Raw genomic sequence first — 17,158 nt, 5'->3', positions numbered from 1 at the left:
GCCCCATTCCCCCCATAGCCCCCATTGCCCCCCATTCCCCCCATAGACCCCATAGCCCCATTCCCCCCATTCCCCCCATAGCCCCCATACCCCATAGCCCCCGTAGCCCCCGTAGCCCCCATACCCCCCATACCCCCCATAGCCCCATAGCCCCTTAGCCCCCATAGCCCCCATAGCCCCCATAGCCCCCATAGCCCCCATACCCCCCCCATGGCCCCCATAGCCCCCATAGCCCCCATAGCCCCCCATACCCCCCATAGCCCCCATAGCCCCCATAGCCCCCCATAGACCCCCATAGCCCCATACCCCCATAGCCCCCATAGCCCCCATAGCCCCCATAGCCCCCATACCCCCATGGCCCCCATAGCCCCCATAGCCCCCATAGCCCCCATACCCCCCATAGCCCCCATAGCCCCCATAGCCCCCATTCCCCCCATTCCCCCCATGGCCCCCATAGCCCCCATAGCCCCCATAGCCCCATAGCCCCCGTAGCCCCATAGCCCCCATAGCCCCCATACCCCCCATAGCCCCCATAGCCCCCATAGCCCCCATTCCCCCCATAGCCCCCATTCCCCCCATAGCCCCATAGCCCCCATTCCCCCCATAGCCCCCATAGCCCCCATACCCCCCATACCCCCATGGCCCCATACCCCCCATAGCCCCCATAGCCCCCATACCCCCCATAGCCCCCATTCCCCCCATACCCCCCATAGCCCCCATAGCCCCCATTCCCCCATAGCCCCCATACCCCCCATAGCCCCCATTCCCCCCATACCCCCCATAGCCCCCATAGGCCCCATAGCCCCCATTCCCCCCCATAGCCCCCATAGCCCCCATAGCCCCCATACCCCCCATAGCCCCCATACCCCCCATTCCCCCCATACCCCCCATAGCCCCCATAGCCCCCATAGCCCCCATTCCCCCCATAGCCCCCCATTCCCCCATAGCCCCCATAGCCCCCATAGCCCCATTCCCCCATAGCCCCCCATTCCCCCCCCATACCCCCCATAGCCCCCATACCCCCCATACCCCCCATAGCCCCCATAGCCCCCATAGCCCCCATAGCCCCCATACCCCCCATGGCCCCCATAGCCCCCATAGCCCCCATAGCCCCCATACCCCCCATAGCCCCCATAGCCCCCATAGCCCCCATTCCCCCCATTCCCCCCATGGCCCCCATAGCCCCCCATAGCCCCCATAGCCCCATAGCCCCCGTAGCCCCCATAGCCCCCATAGCCCCCCCATACCCCCCATAGCCCCCATAGCCCCCATAGCCCCCATTCCCCCCATAGCCCCCATAGCCCCCATACCCCCCATAGCCCCCATTCCCCCCATACCCCCCATAGCCCCCATAGCCCCCATTCCCCCCATAGCCCCCATACCCCCCATAGCCCCCATAGGCCCCATAGCCCCCATTCCCCCCCATAGCCCCCATAGCCCCCATAGCCCCCATACCCCCCATAGCCCCCATACCCCCCATTCCCCCCCATACCCCCCATAGCCCCCATAGCCCCATAGCCCCCATTCCCACCCATAGCCCCCCATTCCCCCCATAGCCCCCATAGCCCCCATAGCCCCCATTCCCCCCATAGCCCCCCCATTCCCCCCATACCCCCCATAGCCCCCATACCCCCATAGCCCCCATAGCCCCCATGGCCCCTATGGCCCCCATGGCCCCCATAGCCCCCATAGCCCCCATAGCCCCCATTCCCCCCATAGCCCCCATAGCCCCCATAGCCCCCATTCCCCCATAGCCCCCATAGCCCCCATACCCCCCATTCCCCCCATAGCCCCCATAGCCCCCATACCCCCCATTCCCCCCCATAGACCCCATAGCCCCCATAGCCCCCATACCCCCCATAGCCCCCATAGCCCCCATAGCCCCCATACCCCCCATTCCCCCCATAGACCCCCATAGCCCCCATAGCCCCCATACCCCCCATACCCCCCATAGCCCCCATAGCCCCCATAGCCCCATTCCCCCCATAGCCCCCATAGCCCCCATAGCCCCCATTCCCCCCATAGCCCCCATAGCCCCCATAGCCCCCATACCCCCCATACCCCCCATAGCCCCCATAGCCCCCATAGCCCCCATTCCCCCCATAGCCCCATAGCCCCCATACCCCCCATTCCCCCCATAGACCCCATAGCCCCCATAGCCCCCATACCCCCCATACCCCCCATAGCCCCCATAGCCCCCATAGCCCCCATTCCCCCCATAGCCCCCATAGCCCCCATACCCCCCATTCCCCCCATAGACCCATAGCCCCCATAGCCCCCATACCCCCCATACCCCCCATAGCCCCATAGCCCCCATAGCCCCCATTCCCCCCATAGCCCCCATAGCCCCCATAGCCCCCATTCCCCCCATAGCCCCCATAGCCCCCATACCCCCCATTCCCCACATAGACCCCATAGCCCCCATAGCCCCCATACCCCCCATAGTCCCCATAGCCCCCATAGCCCCCATTCCCCCCATAGCCCCCATACCCCCATAGCCCCCATTCCCCCCATAGCCCCCATAGCCCCCATTCCCCCCATTCCCCCCATAGCCCCCATAGCCCCCATACCCCCCATAGCCCCCATAGCCCCCATTCCCCCCATGGCCCCCATAGCCCCCATAGCCCCCATAGCCCCCATACCCCCCATTCCCCCATAGCCCCCATAGCCCCCATTCCCCCCATACCCCCCAATAGCCCCCATTCCCCCCATAGCCCCCATAGCCCCCATTCCCCCCATTCCCCCCATTCCCCCCATAGCCCCCATAGCCCCCATTCCCCCCATAGCCCCCATAGCCCCCATTCCCACCCATTCCCCCCATTCCCCCATAGCCCCCCATTGCCCCCATTCCCCCCATAGCCCTCATAGCCCCCATTCCCCCCATTCCCCCCATGGCCCCCATAGCCCCCATAGCCCCCCATAGCCCCCATAGCCCCCATAGCCCCCATAGCCCCCATACCCCCCATAGCCCCATAGCCCCATAGCCCCCATAGCCCCCATAGCCCCCATAGCCCCCATACCCCCCCATACCCCCCCATAGCCCCCATAGCCCCCATAGCCCCCATAGCCCCCATAGCCCCCATAGCCCCCCATAGCCCCATAGCCCCATAGCCCCCATAGCCCCCATAGCCCCCATAGCCCCCATATCCCCCATAGCCCCCATTCCCCCCATAGCCCCCATAGCCCCCATTCCCCCCATAGCCCCCATAGCCCCCATAGCCCCCATAGCCCCCATAGCCCCCATTCCCCCCATAGCCCCCATAGCCCCCATAGCCCCCATTCCCCCCATAGCCCCCCATAGCACCCATTCCCCCCATAACCCCCCATAGCCCCCATAGCCCCTTAGCTCCTCAGCCCATCCATCTCCATCAGCAGCGGGTGACTGGGGGGGGGCGGGGCGGGACCTGCCCATTAGCGCTAATGGGAAGATGGAGAGGGGCTGCTGCCGCCCCTCCCCCCACTGCGACCCCACCCCCACCCCCTCTACCCCCTATGGGGGGGGGGGGGTTGGGGGGGTTGGGGCCCCCGAGTGGTCACGGGGACCCCCAAGTTTACCTGGGGGGGTTCTATGGGGCTTTAGTGGGGGCCGGGGGGTCCGGGCGCTTCTATGGGGCCAGAAGGGGGTCCTGGAGGTGTCATTGGGCTTCTATGGGTCTCTATGGGGGCTCTATGGGGTCTCTATGGGGTCTCTATGGGGTCTCTATGGGGTCTCTATGGGGCTCTATGGGGTCTCTATGGGGTCTCTATGGGTCTCTATGGGGCTCTATGGGGTCTCTATGGGTCTCTATGGGTCTCTATGGGGTCTCTATGGGGTCTCTATGGGGCTCTATGGGCTCTATGGGGTCTCTATGGGGTCTCTATGGGGTCTCTATGGGTCTCTATGGGTCTCTATGGGGTCTCTATGGGGTCTCTATGGGTCTCTATGGGGCTCTATGGGGTCTCTATGGGTCTCTATGGGTCTCTATGGGGTCTCTATGGGGTCTCTATGGGTCTCTATGGGGCTCTATGGGGCTCTATGGGCTCTATGGGGCTCTATGGGGTCTCTATGGGCTTCTATGGGGTCTCTATGGGGTCTCTATGGGGTCTCTATGGGGTCTCTATGGGGCTCTATGGGTCTCTATGGGGTCTCTATGGGGCTCTATGGGGTCTCTACGGGGTCTCTACGGGGTCTCTATGGGGTCTCTATGGGGTCTCTATGGGGTCTCTATGGGTCTCTATGGGGTCTCTATGGGGTCTCTATGGGTCTCTATGGGGTCTCTATGGGGTCTCTATGGGGCTCTATGGGGTCTCTATGGGTCTCTATGGGGTCTCTATGGGGTCTCTATGGGGGTCTCTATGGGTCTCTATGGGGTCTCTATGGGTCTCTATGGGGTCTCTATGGGGTCTCTATGGGGTCTCTATGGGTCTCTATGGGGTCTCTATGGGGTCTCTATGGGGCTCTATGGGGTCTCTATGGGGTCTCTATGGGGCTCTATGGGGTCTCTACGGGGTCTCTACGGGGGCTCTATGGGGCTCTATGGGGTCTCTATGGGGTCTCTATGGGTCTCTATGGGGTCTCTATGGGGTCTCTATTGGCTTCTATGGGGTCTCTATGGGGTCTCTATGGGTCTCTATGGGGTCTCTATGGGGCTCTATGGGGCTCTATGGGTCTCTATGGGGTCTCTATGGGGTTTCTATGGGTCTCTATGGGGCTCTATGGGGTCTCTATGGGTCTCTATGGGGCTCTATGGGGTTCTATGGGGCTCTATGGGGTCTCTATGGGGCTCTATGGGGCTCTATGGGGTTGGCTCTATGGGGCTCTATGGGGCTCTATGGGGTCTCTACGGGTCTCTACGGGTCTCTATGGGGTCTCTATGGGGTCTCTATGGGGCTCTATGGGGTCTCTACGGGGTCTCTATGGGGCTCTATGGGGCTCTATGGGGTCTCTATGGGGTCTCTATGGGGCTCTATGGGGTCTCTACGGGGTCTCTACGGGGTCTCTATGGGGTCTCTATGGGGCTCTATGGGGTCTCTACGGGGTCTCTATGGGGCTCTATGGGGCTCTATGGGGTCTCTATGGGTCTCTATGGGGTCTCTATGGGGCTCTATGGGGCTCTATGGGTCTCTATGGGGTCTCTGTGGGGTTTCTATGGGGTCTCTATGGGGCTCTATGGGGTCTCTATGGGTCTCTCTGGGGTCTCTATGGGTCTCTATGGGGCTCTATAGGGTCTCTATGGGGCTCTATGGGGCTCTATGGGGCTCTATGGGGTCTCTATGGGGCTCTATGGGGTCTCTATGGGGTCTCTATGGGGCTCTATGGGGTTCTATGGGGCTCTATGGGGTCTCTATGGGGTCTGTATGGGGCTCTATGGGGTTCTATGGGGCTCTATGGGGTCTCTATGGGGTCTCTATGGGGCTCTATGGGGCTCTATGGGGTCTCTATGGGTCTCTATGGGGCTCCTATAGGGCTCTATGGGGTCTCTATGGGGCTCTATGGGTCTCTATGGGTCTCTATGGGTCTCTATGGGCTCCTATAGGGCTATATGGGGTCCTCTATGGGGCTCTATGGGGTCTCTATGGGGTCCCTATGGGTCTCTATAGGGCTTCTATGGGGTCTCTATGGGGCTTCTATGGGGTTCCTATGGGGCTCTATGAGGCTTCTAGGGGATCTATGGGGCTTCTATGGGGTCTCTATGGGGCTCTATGGGGCTTCTATGGGGTTCCTATGGGGCTCTATGGGGCTTCTAGGGGATCTATGGGGCTCCTATGGGGCTCTATGGGGTCTCTATGGGGTCTCTATGGGGCTCTATGAAGCTCTATGGGGTGTCTGTTCCCCCCCCCATAGCCCCATTGCAATGGACGCGTCCCCATAGAACTACAACTCCCATAGTGCCCCGCGCGAGGGGGGGGGGGGGGCGGAAGTGGTCGCCATGGCGACAGCGCGCCCCTGCGCCCCCTGGCGGCCCGCCTGGAGCACTCTAGCGCCCCCTAGAGACCCCCCCCCCAAGCCCCTCCAGCGCCCCCCATTGCCCCACAGCGCGCTGCCCCATAGACCCTCGCCCCTCCCCATGGCCCCCCACACCCCTCCCCTGCCCTGCCCCACAGACCTGCCCCACATCTGCCCCCCCTGCCCCACAGCCGTGGCTGGTGCGGAGTTTGGGGATGCTGTGGGGCAGAGGGAAGTGGGGAGGGGATGGAGGTGTGGGGCTGGGAGGCAGATACGGCGCTGTGGGTCAGGCTGTCTGAGTCAGACTCTATGGGTCAGGCGCTATGGGTCAGACTCTATGGGTCAGACTCTATGGGTCAGCCGCTATGGGTCAGGCGCTATGGGTCAGACTCTATGGGTCAGACTCTATGGGTCAGGCGCTATGGGTCAGGAGCTATGGGTCAGACTCTATGGGTCAGACTCTATGGGTCAGGCTCTATGGGTCAGACTCTATGGGTCAGGCGCTATGGGTCAGGCTCTATGGGTCAGACTCTATGGGTCAGACTCTATGGGTCAGGCGCTGTGGGTCAGGCTCTATGGGTCAGACTCTATGGGTCAGGCGCTATGGATCAGACTCTATGGGTCAGACTCTATGGGTCAGGCGCTATGGGTCAGGCGCTATGGATCAGACTCTATGGGTCAGGCACTATGGGTCAGGCGCTATGGATCAGACTCTATGGGTCAGGCGCTCAGGCGCTATGGGTCAGGCTCTATGGGTCAGACTCTATGGGTCAGCCCCATGGGTCAGGCGCTATGGGTCAGACTCTATGGGTCAGGCTCTATGGGTCAGCCGCTATGGGTCAGACTCTATGGGTCAGGCTCTATGGGTCAGGCGCTATGGATCAGACTCTATGGATCAGACTCTATGGGTCAGCCCCATGGGTCAGGCGCTATGGGTCAGACTCTATGGGTCAGGCTCTATGGGTCAGGCGCTATGGGTCAGGCTCTATGGGTCAGACTCTATGGGTCAGGCGCTATGGGTCAGACTCTATGGGTCAGGATCTATGGGTCAGGCGCTATGGGTCAGACTCTATGGGTCAGGCGCTATGGGTCAGGCTCTATGGGTCAGACTCTATGGGTCAGGATCTATGGGTCAGCCCCATGGGTCAGACTCTATGGGTCAGACTCTATGGGTCAGACTCTATGGGTCAGGCGCTATGGGTCAGGCTCTATGGGTCAGCCTCTATGGGTCAGGCCCCGCCCCTGAGGCTCGCGCGTGGATGAGCGACCCCTGGCGGCGCCGCGGGGCGTGCGGGAGCCGCAAAACCACCTTGAAAACAGCCCAAACCAGCCCCAAATCACCCCAAAACACCCCGAAAACACCCTAAAAGCCCCAAATCCCCCAAATCCCCCAAAATCCCCAAAATCCCCCAAAATCCCCCAAATCCCCCAAAATCCCAACCCCAAAATCCCCCCAAAATCCCCCCAAAATCCCCCAAAACCCCCAAAACCCCCAAAACCCCCAAAACCCCCAAAACCCCCCAAAAACCCCAAACCCCCCAAATCCCCCCAAAATCCCCCAAAATCCCCCCAAAATCCCCCCAAAATCCCCCCAAAATCCCCCAAAATCCCCCAAATCCCCCAAAACCCCCAAAATCCCCCAAAACCACCAAAACCCCCAAAACCCCCAAAACCCCCAAAATCCCCCCAAAACCCCCAAAAATCCCCCCAAATCCCCCAAAATCCCCCCAAAATCCCCCAAAATCCCCCAAATCCCCCCAAATCCCCAAAATCCCCCCAAAATCCCCCAAAATCCCCCAAAACCCCCAAAATCCCCCAATCCCCCCAAAATCCCCCAAAATCCCCCCAAATCACCCAAAATCCCCCAAAATCCCCCCAAATCCCCCAAAATCCCCCCAAAATCCCCCCAAACCCCCCCAAATCCCCCAAAATCCCCCAAATCCCCCAAAATCCCCCCAAAATCCCCCCAAAATCCCCCCAAAATCCCCCAAACCCCCCCAAATCCCCCAAAATCCCCAAAACCCCCAAAATCCCCCCAAATCCCCCCAAAATCCCCCAAAATCCCCCAAATCCCCCAAAATCCCCCCAAAATCCCCCCAAAATCCCCAAAATCCCCCAAAATCCCCACAAAACCCCCAAAATCCCCCCAAATCCCCCCAAAATCCCCCAAAATCCCCCCAAATCACCAAAATCCCCCAAAATCCCCCCAAATCCCCCAAAATCCCCCAAAATCCCCCCAAATCCCCCAAAATCCCCCCAAAATCCCCCCAAACCCCCCCAAATCCCCCAAAATCCCCCCAAATCCCCCAAAATCCCCCAAAATCCCCCAAAATCCCCCAAATCCCCCAAAATCCCCCAAAATCCCCCCAAAATCCCCCAAAATCCCCCCAAATCCCCCAAAATCCCCCAAAATCCCCCCAAAACCCCCCCAAAATCCCCCCAAACCCCCCAAAATCCCCCAAAATCCCCCCAAATCCCCCCCAAATCCCCCAAATCCCAAAATCCCCCCAAAATCCCCCAAAATCCCCCCAAATCCCCCAAAATCCCCCAAAATCCCCCCAAAATCCCCCCAAAATCCCCCCAAATCCCCCAAAATCCCCCCAAAATCCCCCCAAAACCCCCCAAAATCCCCCCAAACCCCCCAAAATCCCCCAAAATCCCCCCAAATCCCCCCCAAATCCCCCCAAAATCCCCCAAAATCACCCCAAAATCCCCCCAAATCCCAAAATCCCCCCAAAATCCCCCAAAATCCCCCAAAATCCCCCAAAATCCCCCCAAATCCCCCCAAATCCCCCCAAAATCCCCCAAAATCCCCCCAAATCCCCCAAAATCCCCCCAAACCACCCCCACCCCTTTTTGCCGCCCCCCCCCTTATTCGTGGTCCCGCCCCCATCCCCCCTCCCCCCCGTGCGCCCCCTCCCCCCATTCACTTCCGCTTGCTGACGTCATCACTTTCACTTTAATCGAGGTTTTTTTGGTTTTTTTTTTTTTTTTTTTTTCCCCTCTTTTTTTTTTTTTTTTTTTTTAAATTTCCCGGGAAATTTTTTTCCCCCCCAGAATTTTTTTTATTTTTTTTTCCCGGGAATTTCCCCTCCCCCCCCCCCCCCAAATTTTTTTTTTTTTTTTTTTCACGAAGACAAAAAAATATTTTTTTTTTTTTTTTTTTTAACCCATTTGTTTTCGGGGGGGGGGAGGGGCGGGAACCCCCAAAACCCCTCCCCCCCCTCCCCCCCCCCATAAGGCGAGGCGCCCCTCCCCCCTCCCCCTAGAGCTCAATGGGGGCGGGGCTTAACGGGGGGCGGGGCTTTAAGGGGGAGGGGCTTAAAGGGGTTTTTTTGGGGGGGGAAACGCGCTTTTTGGGTGCTTTTTGGGTGCTTTTGGGGGGGTTTTTGGGTGCTTTTGGGGGGGTTTTGGGGGGGTTTTGGGGTGGTTTTGGGTTCCGGGGGGGGGGCTCAGTAGTAGGTTTCTTTCTCGACCCAACCTGTAGGAGAGAGGGGAGAGGGGGTGAGGGGGGCTCAGGGCACCCCTAAAAGCCCCATAGAACCCCATAGACCCCATAGACCCCATAGACCCCCATAGACACCCAGAGACCCCCGTAGACCCCCATAGACCCCCATAGAACCCCATAGAACCCCATAGAACCCCATAGAACCCCATAGACCCCATAGACCCCCATAGACACCCATAAACCCCCATAGACCCCCGTAGACCCCCATAGAACCCCATAGACCTCATAGACCCCCATAGAACCCTATAGCCCCCCCAGGACCCCCAAAACCCGCCCTTGGGTACCACTACCCAGAGGATGCTCAGAGATGAAGGATGCTGCTCCCCCCTTAGGACCCCATAGAACCCCTATAGACCCCCCATAGACCCCCCCTTAAACCCCATAGAGTCCCCCTGTGCCCCTTAGGACCCCCTTAGGACCCCATAGACACCCCCATAGACCCCTCCAGGAACCCCAAGACTCCCCCTTGGGTACCACTACCCAGAGGATGCTCAGGGATGAAGGATGCTGCTCCCCCCTTAGGACCCCATAGAACCCCTAGAGACCCCCCATAGACCCCCCCATAAACCCCATAGACTCCCCCTGTGCCCCTTAGGACCCCCTTAGGACCCCATAGACACCCCCATAGACCCCTCCAGGAACCCCAAGACTCCCCCTTGGGTACCACTACCCAAAGGATGCTCAGGGATGAAGGATGCTGCTCCCCCCTTAGGGCCCCATAGAACCCCTATAGACCCCCCATAGACCCCCCCATAAACCCCATAGAGTCCCCCTGTGCCCCTTAGGGCCCCATAGACCCCCCCTTAAACCCCATAGAGTCCCCCTGTGCCCCTTAGGACCCCCTTAGGACCCCATAGACACCCCCATAGACCCCTCCAGGAACCCCAAGACTCCCCCTTGGGTACCACTACCCAGAGGATGCTCAGGGATGAAGGATGCTGCTCCCCCCTTAGGACCCCATAGAACCCCTAGAGACCCCCCATAGACCCCCCCATAAACCCCATAGAGTCCCCCTGTGCCCCTTAGGACCCCATAGACCCCCCCCTAAACCCCATAGACACCCCCTGTGCCCCTTAGGACCCCCTGAGGGCCCCATAGACCCCTCCAGGACCCCCAAGACCCCCCTTGGGGTACCACTACCCTGAGGATGCTCAGAGATGAAGGATGCTGCTCCCCCCTTAGGACCCCATAGAACCCCTATAGACCCCCCATAGACCCCCCCTTAAACCCCATAGAGTCCCCCTGTGCCCCTTAGGACCCCCTTAGGACCCCATAGACACCCCCATAGACCCCTCCAGGAACCCCAAGACTCCCCCTTGGGTACCACTACCCAGAGGATGCTCAGGGATGAAGGATGCTGCTCCCCCCTTAGGACCCCATAGAACCCCCATAGACCCCCCCATAGACCCCCCCTTAAACCCCATAGACTCCCCCTGTGCCCCTTAGTACCCCATAGACCCCCCCCTAAACCCCATAGACACCCCCTGTGCCCCTTAGGACCCCCTGAGGGCCCCATAGACCCCTCCAGGACCCCCAAGACCCCCCTTGGGGTACCACTACCCTGAGGATGCTCAGAGATGAAGGACGCTGCTCCCCCCTTAGGACCCCATAGAACCCCTATAGACCCCCCATAGACCCCCCCTTAAACCCCATAGAGTCCCCCTGTGCCCCTTAGGGCCCCATAGACCCCCCCTTAAACCCCATAGAGTCCCCCTGTGCCCCTTAGGACCCCCTGAGGGCCCCATAGACCCCTCCAGGACCCCCAAGACCCCCCTTGGGGTACCACTACCCTGAGGATGCTCAGAGATGAAGGATGCTGCTCCCCCCTTAGGACCCCATAGAACCCCTATAGACCCCCCATAGACCCCCCCTTAAACCCCATAGAGTCCCCCTGTGCCCCTTAGGACCCCCTTAGGACCCCATAGACACCCCCATAGACCCCTCCAGGAACCCCAAGACTCCCCCTTGGGGTACCACTACCCTGAGGATGCTCAGAGATGAAGGATGCTGCTCCCCCCTTAGGGCCCCATAGACCCCCATAGACCCCTATAGACCCCCATAGACCCCTATAGACCCCCATAGGCCCCATAGCCCCCCATTCCCACCTCCGGGGTTGCGGCGCAGGATGAGTTTGCGGATCTCATCATAGACGAAGATGAGGAAGCTGTAGGGGAAGGCGCAGAACCACCAGCTGGGCCTGGGGATGGGGACAGCAATGACGGTTAAATTCACCCCCAAAATGGGTGAAATTCACCCCAAAATGGGCTATATCACCCCAAAATGGGTTAAATCACCCCAAAATGGGTTAAATCACCCCAAAATGGGTTAAATCATTCCAAAAATGGGCTAAATTCACCCAAAAAGGGGTGAAAGCCACCCAAAAACGTCCTTAGGGCACTAAAGGCCCCCCCCCCAGAATCCCCCCAAACACCCCTTGGACCCTTCCAGGACCCCCTTCAATCCCTTTAGGACATCCCAAAGCCCCCATAGACCCCGCCAGGAACCCCAAGACTCCCCCTTGGGTACCACTACCCAGAGGATGCTCAGGGATGAAGGATGCTGCTCCCCCACTTAGGACCCCATAGACCCCCATAGACCCCCAAATGTGGGGTCCCCCCGCTTACTTGAGGGGGTACATGCGCAGAGCCACGTCCATGCCAGGGCAATAGGAGAGGAACGCGGCCAATGCCGTCTCCTCAAAGAGCCCGAAAATCAGGATCTTGTTCCTAAGGGGGGGCATAAAGAGCATCACCCCCAAAGCCACAACCCCCCCGGACCCCCTCCGACACCCCCCTGTGCCCCCCAATATCGAGGGACCCCCATAAAGCATCTCCAAGGATGCAGGATGCTGCTCCCCCCTTGGGTACCACCACATAGAGGATGCTCAGGGATGCAGGATGCTGCTCCCCCCTTGGGTACCACCACATAGAGGATGCTCAGGGATGCAGGATGCTGCTCCCCCCTTGGGTACCACCACCCAGAGGATGCTCAGGGATGCAGGATGCTGCTCCCCCCTTGGGTACCACCACATAGAGGATGCTCAGGGATGCAGGATGCTGCTCCCCCCTTGGGTACCACAACACAGAGGATGCTCAGGGATGCAGGATGCTGCTCCCCCCTTGGGTACCACCACCCAGAGGATGCTCAGGGATGCAGGATGCTGCTCCCCCCTTGGGTACCACCACCCAGAGGATGCTCAGGGATGCAGGATGCTGCTCCCCCCTTGGGTACCACCACATAGAGGATGCTCAGGGATGCAGGATGCTGCTCCCCCCTTGGGTACCACCACCCAGAGGATGCTCAGGGATGCAGGATGCTGCTCCCCCCTTGGGTACCACCACATAGAGGATGCTCAGGGATGCAGGATGCAGCTCCCCCCTTGGGTACCACCACATAGAGGATGCTCAGGGATGCAGGATGCAGCTCCCCCCTTGGGTACCACCACCCAGAGGATGCTCAGGGATGCAGGATGCTGCTCCCCCCTTGGGTACCACCACCCAGAGGATGCTCAGGGATGCAGGATGCTGCTCCCCCCTTGGGTACCACCACAAGGAGGATGCTCAGGGATGCAGGATGCTGCTCCCCCCTTGGGTACCACCACATAGAGGATGCTCAGGGATGCAGGATGCTGCTCCCTCCTTGGGTACCACCACCCAGAGGATGCTCAGGGATGCAGGATGCAGCTCCCCCCTTGGGTACCACCACATAGAGGATGCTCAGGGATGCAGGATGCTGCTCCCCCCTTGGGTACCACCACATAGAGGATGCTCAGGGATGCAGGATGCAGCTCCCCCCTTGGGTACCACCACATAGAGGATGCTCAGGGATGCAGGATGCTGTTTCCCTCGGGATTTTTGGGTTCCCCCCCCAACTTTTTGGGGTCCCCCCTATTTTTGGGGGTCCCCCCCCCTTACTTCATGCCCTGCTGGAAGACGGAGTTGCGCCGGGTCTTGCAGATGATGAGGTCTGCCCATTGCACCACCACGATGCTGACGAAGAACGCGGTGTGGCAAGTGAACTCCACCACCTTGCGCTGCTCATAGGTCTGGGGGGCCCCGGAAATGACGTCAGAGACACCCCAAAACCACCCCCCACCCCCCCCCCCCCCACCGAGGGCTATGGGGTGCCCCTATATGGGGGGGATTGGGGTGCACAGGGTAAGCAGTGGGTTGCTATGGAGGGGGATTGGGGTGCTGAGACCCCAATGGGGGGGGAATTGGGGTGCAGAGTGGGGTGCTATAGGATGCAATGGGGTGCTATGCGATGCTGTAGGGCAATATGGGGTGCTATGGAGGGCAATGGGGTGCTATGGGGCTCTATGGGACGTAGTGAGGTATTACGGGGTGCTATAGGGATGCTATAGAGGTACAATGGGCTGTTATGGGGTGCTGAGCCAACCCCTGACTGCAATGGGGATATTATGGGGTGCACTAGAGGGCAATGGGGTGCTGTGGGGGATCTATGGGGTGCTCAGCCCCCCAGGCTGAGCCCCTGCTGCAATGGGGATGCAACGGAGGGCAATGGGATGCATTGGGGTACTATGGAACGCTGTGGGGTGCGATGGGTGCTGCGGGGATGCTATAGGGCACTATGGGATGCAATGGGTGGCAATGGGGCACTGTGCGGATGCTATGGGGTGCTATAGGTGCTGCAGGGCACTATGGGGCGCTATAAGGCTGCTATAGGGCGCTATGGGGCACTGATCCTATGGGGTGCTATAGGTGCTGCAGGGCACTATGGGGCGCTATAAGGCGGCTATAGGGCGCTATGGGGCACTGATCCTATGGGGTGCTATAGGTGCTGCAGGGCACTATGGGGCGCTATAAGGCTGCTATAGGGCGCTATGGGGCACTGATCCTATGGGGTGCTATAGATGCTGCAGGGCACTATGGGGCGCTATAAGGCTGCCATAGGGCGCTATGGGGCACTGATCCTATGGGGTGCTATAGGTGCTGCAGGGCACTATGGGGCGCTATAAGGCGGCTATAGGGCGCTATGGGGCACTGATCCTATGGGGTGCTATAGGTGCTGCAGGGCACTATGGGGCGCTATAAGGCTGCTATAGGGCGCTATGGGGCACTGATCCTATGGGGTGCTATAGGTGCTGCAGGGCACTATGGGGCGCTATAAGGCTGCTATAGGGCGCTATGGGGCACTGATCCTATGGGGTGCTATAGGTGCTGCAGGGCACTATGGGGCGCTATAAGGCTGCTATAGGGCGCTATGGGGCACTGATCCTATGGGGTGCTATAGGTGCTGCAGGGCACTATGGGGCGCTATAAGGCGGCTATAGGGCGCTATGGGGCACTGATCCTATGGGGTGCTATAGGTGCTGCAGGGCACTATGGGGCGCTATAAGGCGGCTATAGGGCGCTATGGGGCACTGATCCTATGGGGTGCTATAGGTGCTGCAGGGCACTATGGGGCGCTATAAGGCTGCTATAGGGCGCTATGGGGCACTGATCCTATGGGGTGCTATAGGTGCTGCAGGGCACTATGGGGCGCTATAAGGCTGCTATAGGGCGCTATGGGGCACTGATCCTATGGGGTGCTATAGGTGCTGCAGGGAACTATGGGGCGCTATAAGGCTGCTATAGGGCGCTATGGGGCACTGATCCTATGGGGTGCTATAGGTGCTGCAGGGCACTATGGGGCGCTATAAGGCGGCTATAGGGCGCTATGGGGCACTGATCCTATGGGGTGCTATAGGTGCTGCAGGGCACTATGGGGCGCTATAAGGCTGCTATAGGGCGCTATGGGGCACTGATCCTATGGGGTGCTATAGGTGCTGCAGGGCACTATGGGGCGCTATAAGGCTGCCATAGGGCGCTATGGGGCACTGATCCTATGGGGTGCTATAGGTGCTGCAGGGCACTATGGGGCGCTATAAGGCTGCTATAGGGCGCTATGGGGCACTGATCCTATGGGGTGCTATAGGTGCTGCAGGGCACTATGGGGCGCTATAAGGCGGCTATAGGGCGCTATGGGGCACTGATCCTATGGGGTGCTATAGGTGCTGCAGGGCACTATGGGGCGCTATAAGGCTGCCATAGGGCGCTATGGGGCACTGATCCTATGGGGTGCTATAGGTGCTGCAGGGCACTATGGGGCGCTATAAGGCTGCTATAGGGCGCTATGGGGCACTGATCCTATGGGGTGCTATAGGTGCTGCAGGGCACTATGGGGCGCTATAAGGCTGCTATAGGGCGCTATGGGGCACTGACCCACTGCTGCCCATAGGAGTCCTCCAGGTCGTTGACGGTGCGGTCATCCCAGCGCAGGCGGATCCCGACCAGGCGGGAGGGAAGGAACCCGTTTTCCGCCAGGATCACGAAGTAGGCGAAGAACCCCCCGAGAGCCTGGATCATCCCTAGGGAATGGGGGGGGAAAAGGGGGGGTCAGGGCACCCCCGACCCACAGAACCCCCCTATTGCCCCCTAAGAGCCCCAGAGGATGCTCAGGGATGCAGGATGCTGCTTCACCCCTTGGGTACCACCACCCAGAGGATGCTCAGGGATGCAGGATGCTGCTCCCCCCTTGGGTACCACCACATAGAGGATGCTCAGGGATGCAGGATGCTGCTCCCCCCTTGGGTACCACAACACAGAGGATGCTCAGGGATGCAGGATGCTGCTCCCCCCTTGGGTACCACCACATAGAGGATGCTCAGGGATGCAGGATGCTGCTCCCCCCTTGGGTACCACCACATAGAGGATGCTCAGGGATGCAGGATGCTGCTTCACCCCTTGGGTACCACAACACAGAGGATGCTCAGGGATGCAGGATGCTGCTCCCCCCTTGGGTACCACAACACAGAGGATGCTCAGGGATGCAGGATGCTGCTCCCCCCTTGGGTACCACCACATAGAGGATGCTCAGGGATGCAGGATGCAGCTCCCCCCTTGGGTACCACCACATAGAGGATGCTCAGGGATGCAGGATGCTGCTTCCCCCGGGATTTCTGGGTTCTCCCCCCAACTTTTTGGGGTGCCCCCTTTATCTTTTGGGGTCGCCCCCTTACTTCATGCCCATATCGTGCCCCAGAGCCTGATATCACACCCCCGAAGCCCCATATTGCTACCCTGAGCCCCCATATCTCACCCCTCAACCCCTTATATCACCGTCGATATCCCGATATCTCCTCCTATATCCCGATATCTCTCCCCCCCATATTGCACCCCTTGCCCCCCATATCTCCTCCTATATCGTGATATCACCTCCTATATCCCGATACCTCTCTTCCTCCCCCGATATCGCCCCCCTTGCCCCCCCCCCATATCGCCTGCTACGTCGCGATATCTCCTCCTCCATCCCGCTATCGCGATAGCTCACCGATCTGCCCGTAGGCCATGCTGATGAGCCGCTCATTCACCAGCTTGTCCGAGCGGGGGTTCCGGGGCTGCCGCTTCATGATGTCGCTTTCGGCCGCCTCGTAGGCCAAGGAGATAGCAGGGACCTGGGGGGGGCACAATGGGGGTCACCCCACATGGGCACCCCTGGGGGGGTCCCCAAGGTTTGGGGGTGCTCGTAAAAGGGGGTCCCCCCCCCTTGTATGGGGGCCGTGGTATCGCCATAGCACCCCTAGAGCATCCCGTGGTACCCAGCGGCATCCCATCTGCACCCTATTGCCCTCTATAGCACCCCATATTGCCCTATAGCATTGGTCATAGGGAGGACCTTGGGGGTCCCCAAGGGTTTAGGGGTGCTCGTAAGAGGGGGTTCCC

The 17,158-nt window shown here is 60.1% G+C and overlaps 1 protein-coding gene across 1 annotated transcript in view; it reads right to left on the bottom strand.

Annotated features, from left to right (window-relative positions):
- Positions 1-9,378: 9,378 nt before the first annotated feature.
- The window catches only part of LOC308232666 (sodium/potassium-transporting ATPase subunit alpha-3), a gene marked incomplete at both ends in the record, with an annotated part of 39,451 nt that continues 31,671 nt past the window's right edge, over positions 9,379-17,158 (bottom strand). Inside the window, 6 exons of the mRNA XM_080639894.1 lie at positions 9,379-9,407; positions 11,540-11,631; positions 12,059-12,160; positions 13,349-13,479; positions 15,659-15,804; positions 16,767-16,890. Coding sequence (XP_080496020.1) covers positions 9,379-9,407; positions 11,540-11,631; positions 12,059-12,160; positions 13,349-13,479; positions 15,659-15,804; positions 16,767-16,890 — 624 coding nt within the window. The remainder of the gene's footprint in view (positions 9,408-11,539; positions 11,632-12,058; positions 12,161-13,348; positions 13,480-15,658; positions 15,805-16,766; positions 16,891-17,158) is intronic.

Source organism: Psittacula echo (genome assembly GCF_963264785.1).
Source record: "Psittacula echo genome assembly, contig: SCAFFOLD_154, whole genome shotgun sequence".
In the NCBI taxonomy this organism is placed as follows: Eukaryota; Metazoa; Chordata; class Aves; order Psittaciformes; family Psittacidae; genus Psittacula; species Psittacula echo.
The sequence above is the reverse complement of the archived record's forward strand: the minus strand, read 5'-3'. Positions and strand labels throughout refer to the sequence as shown.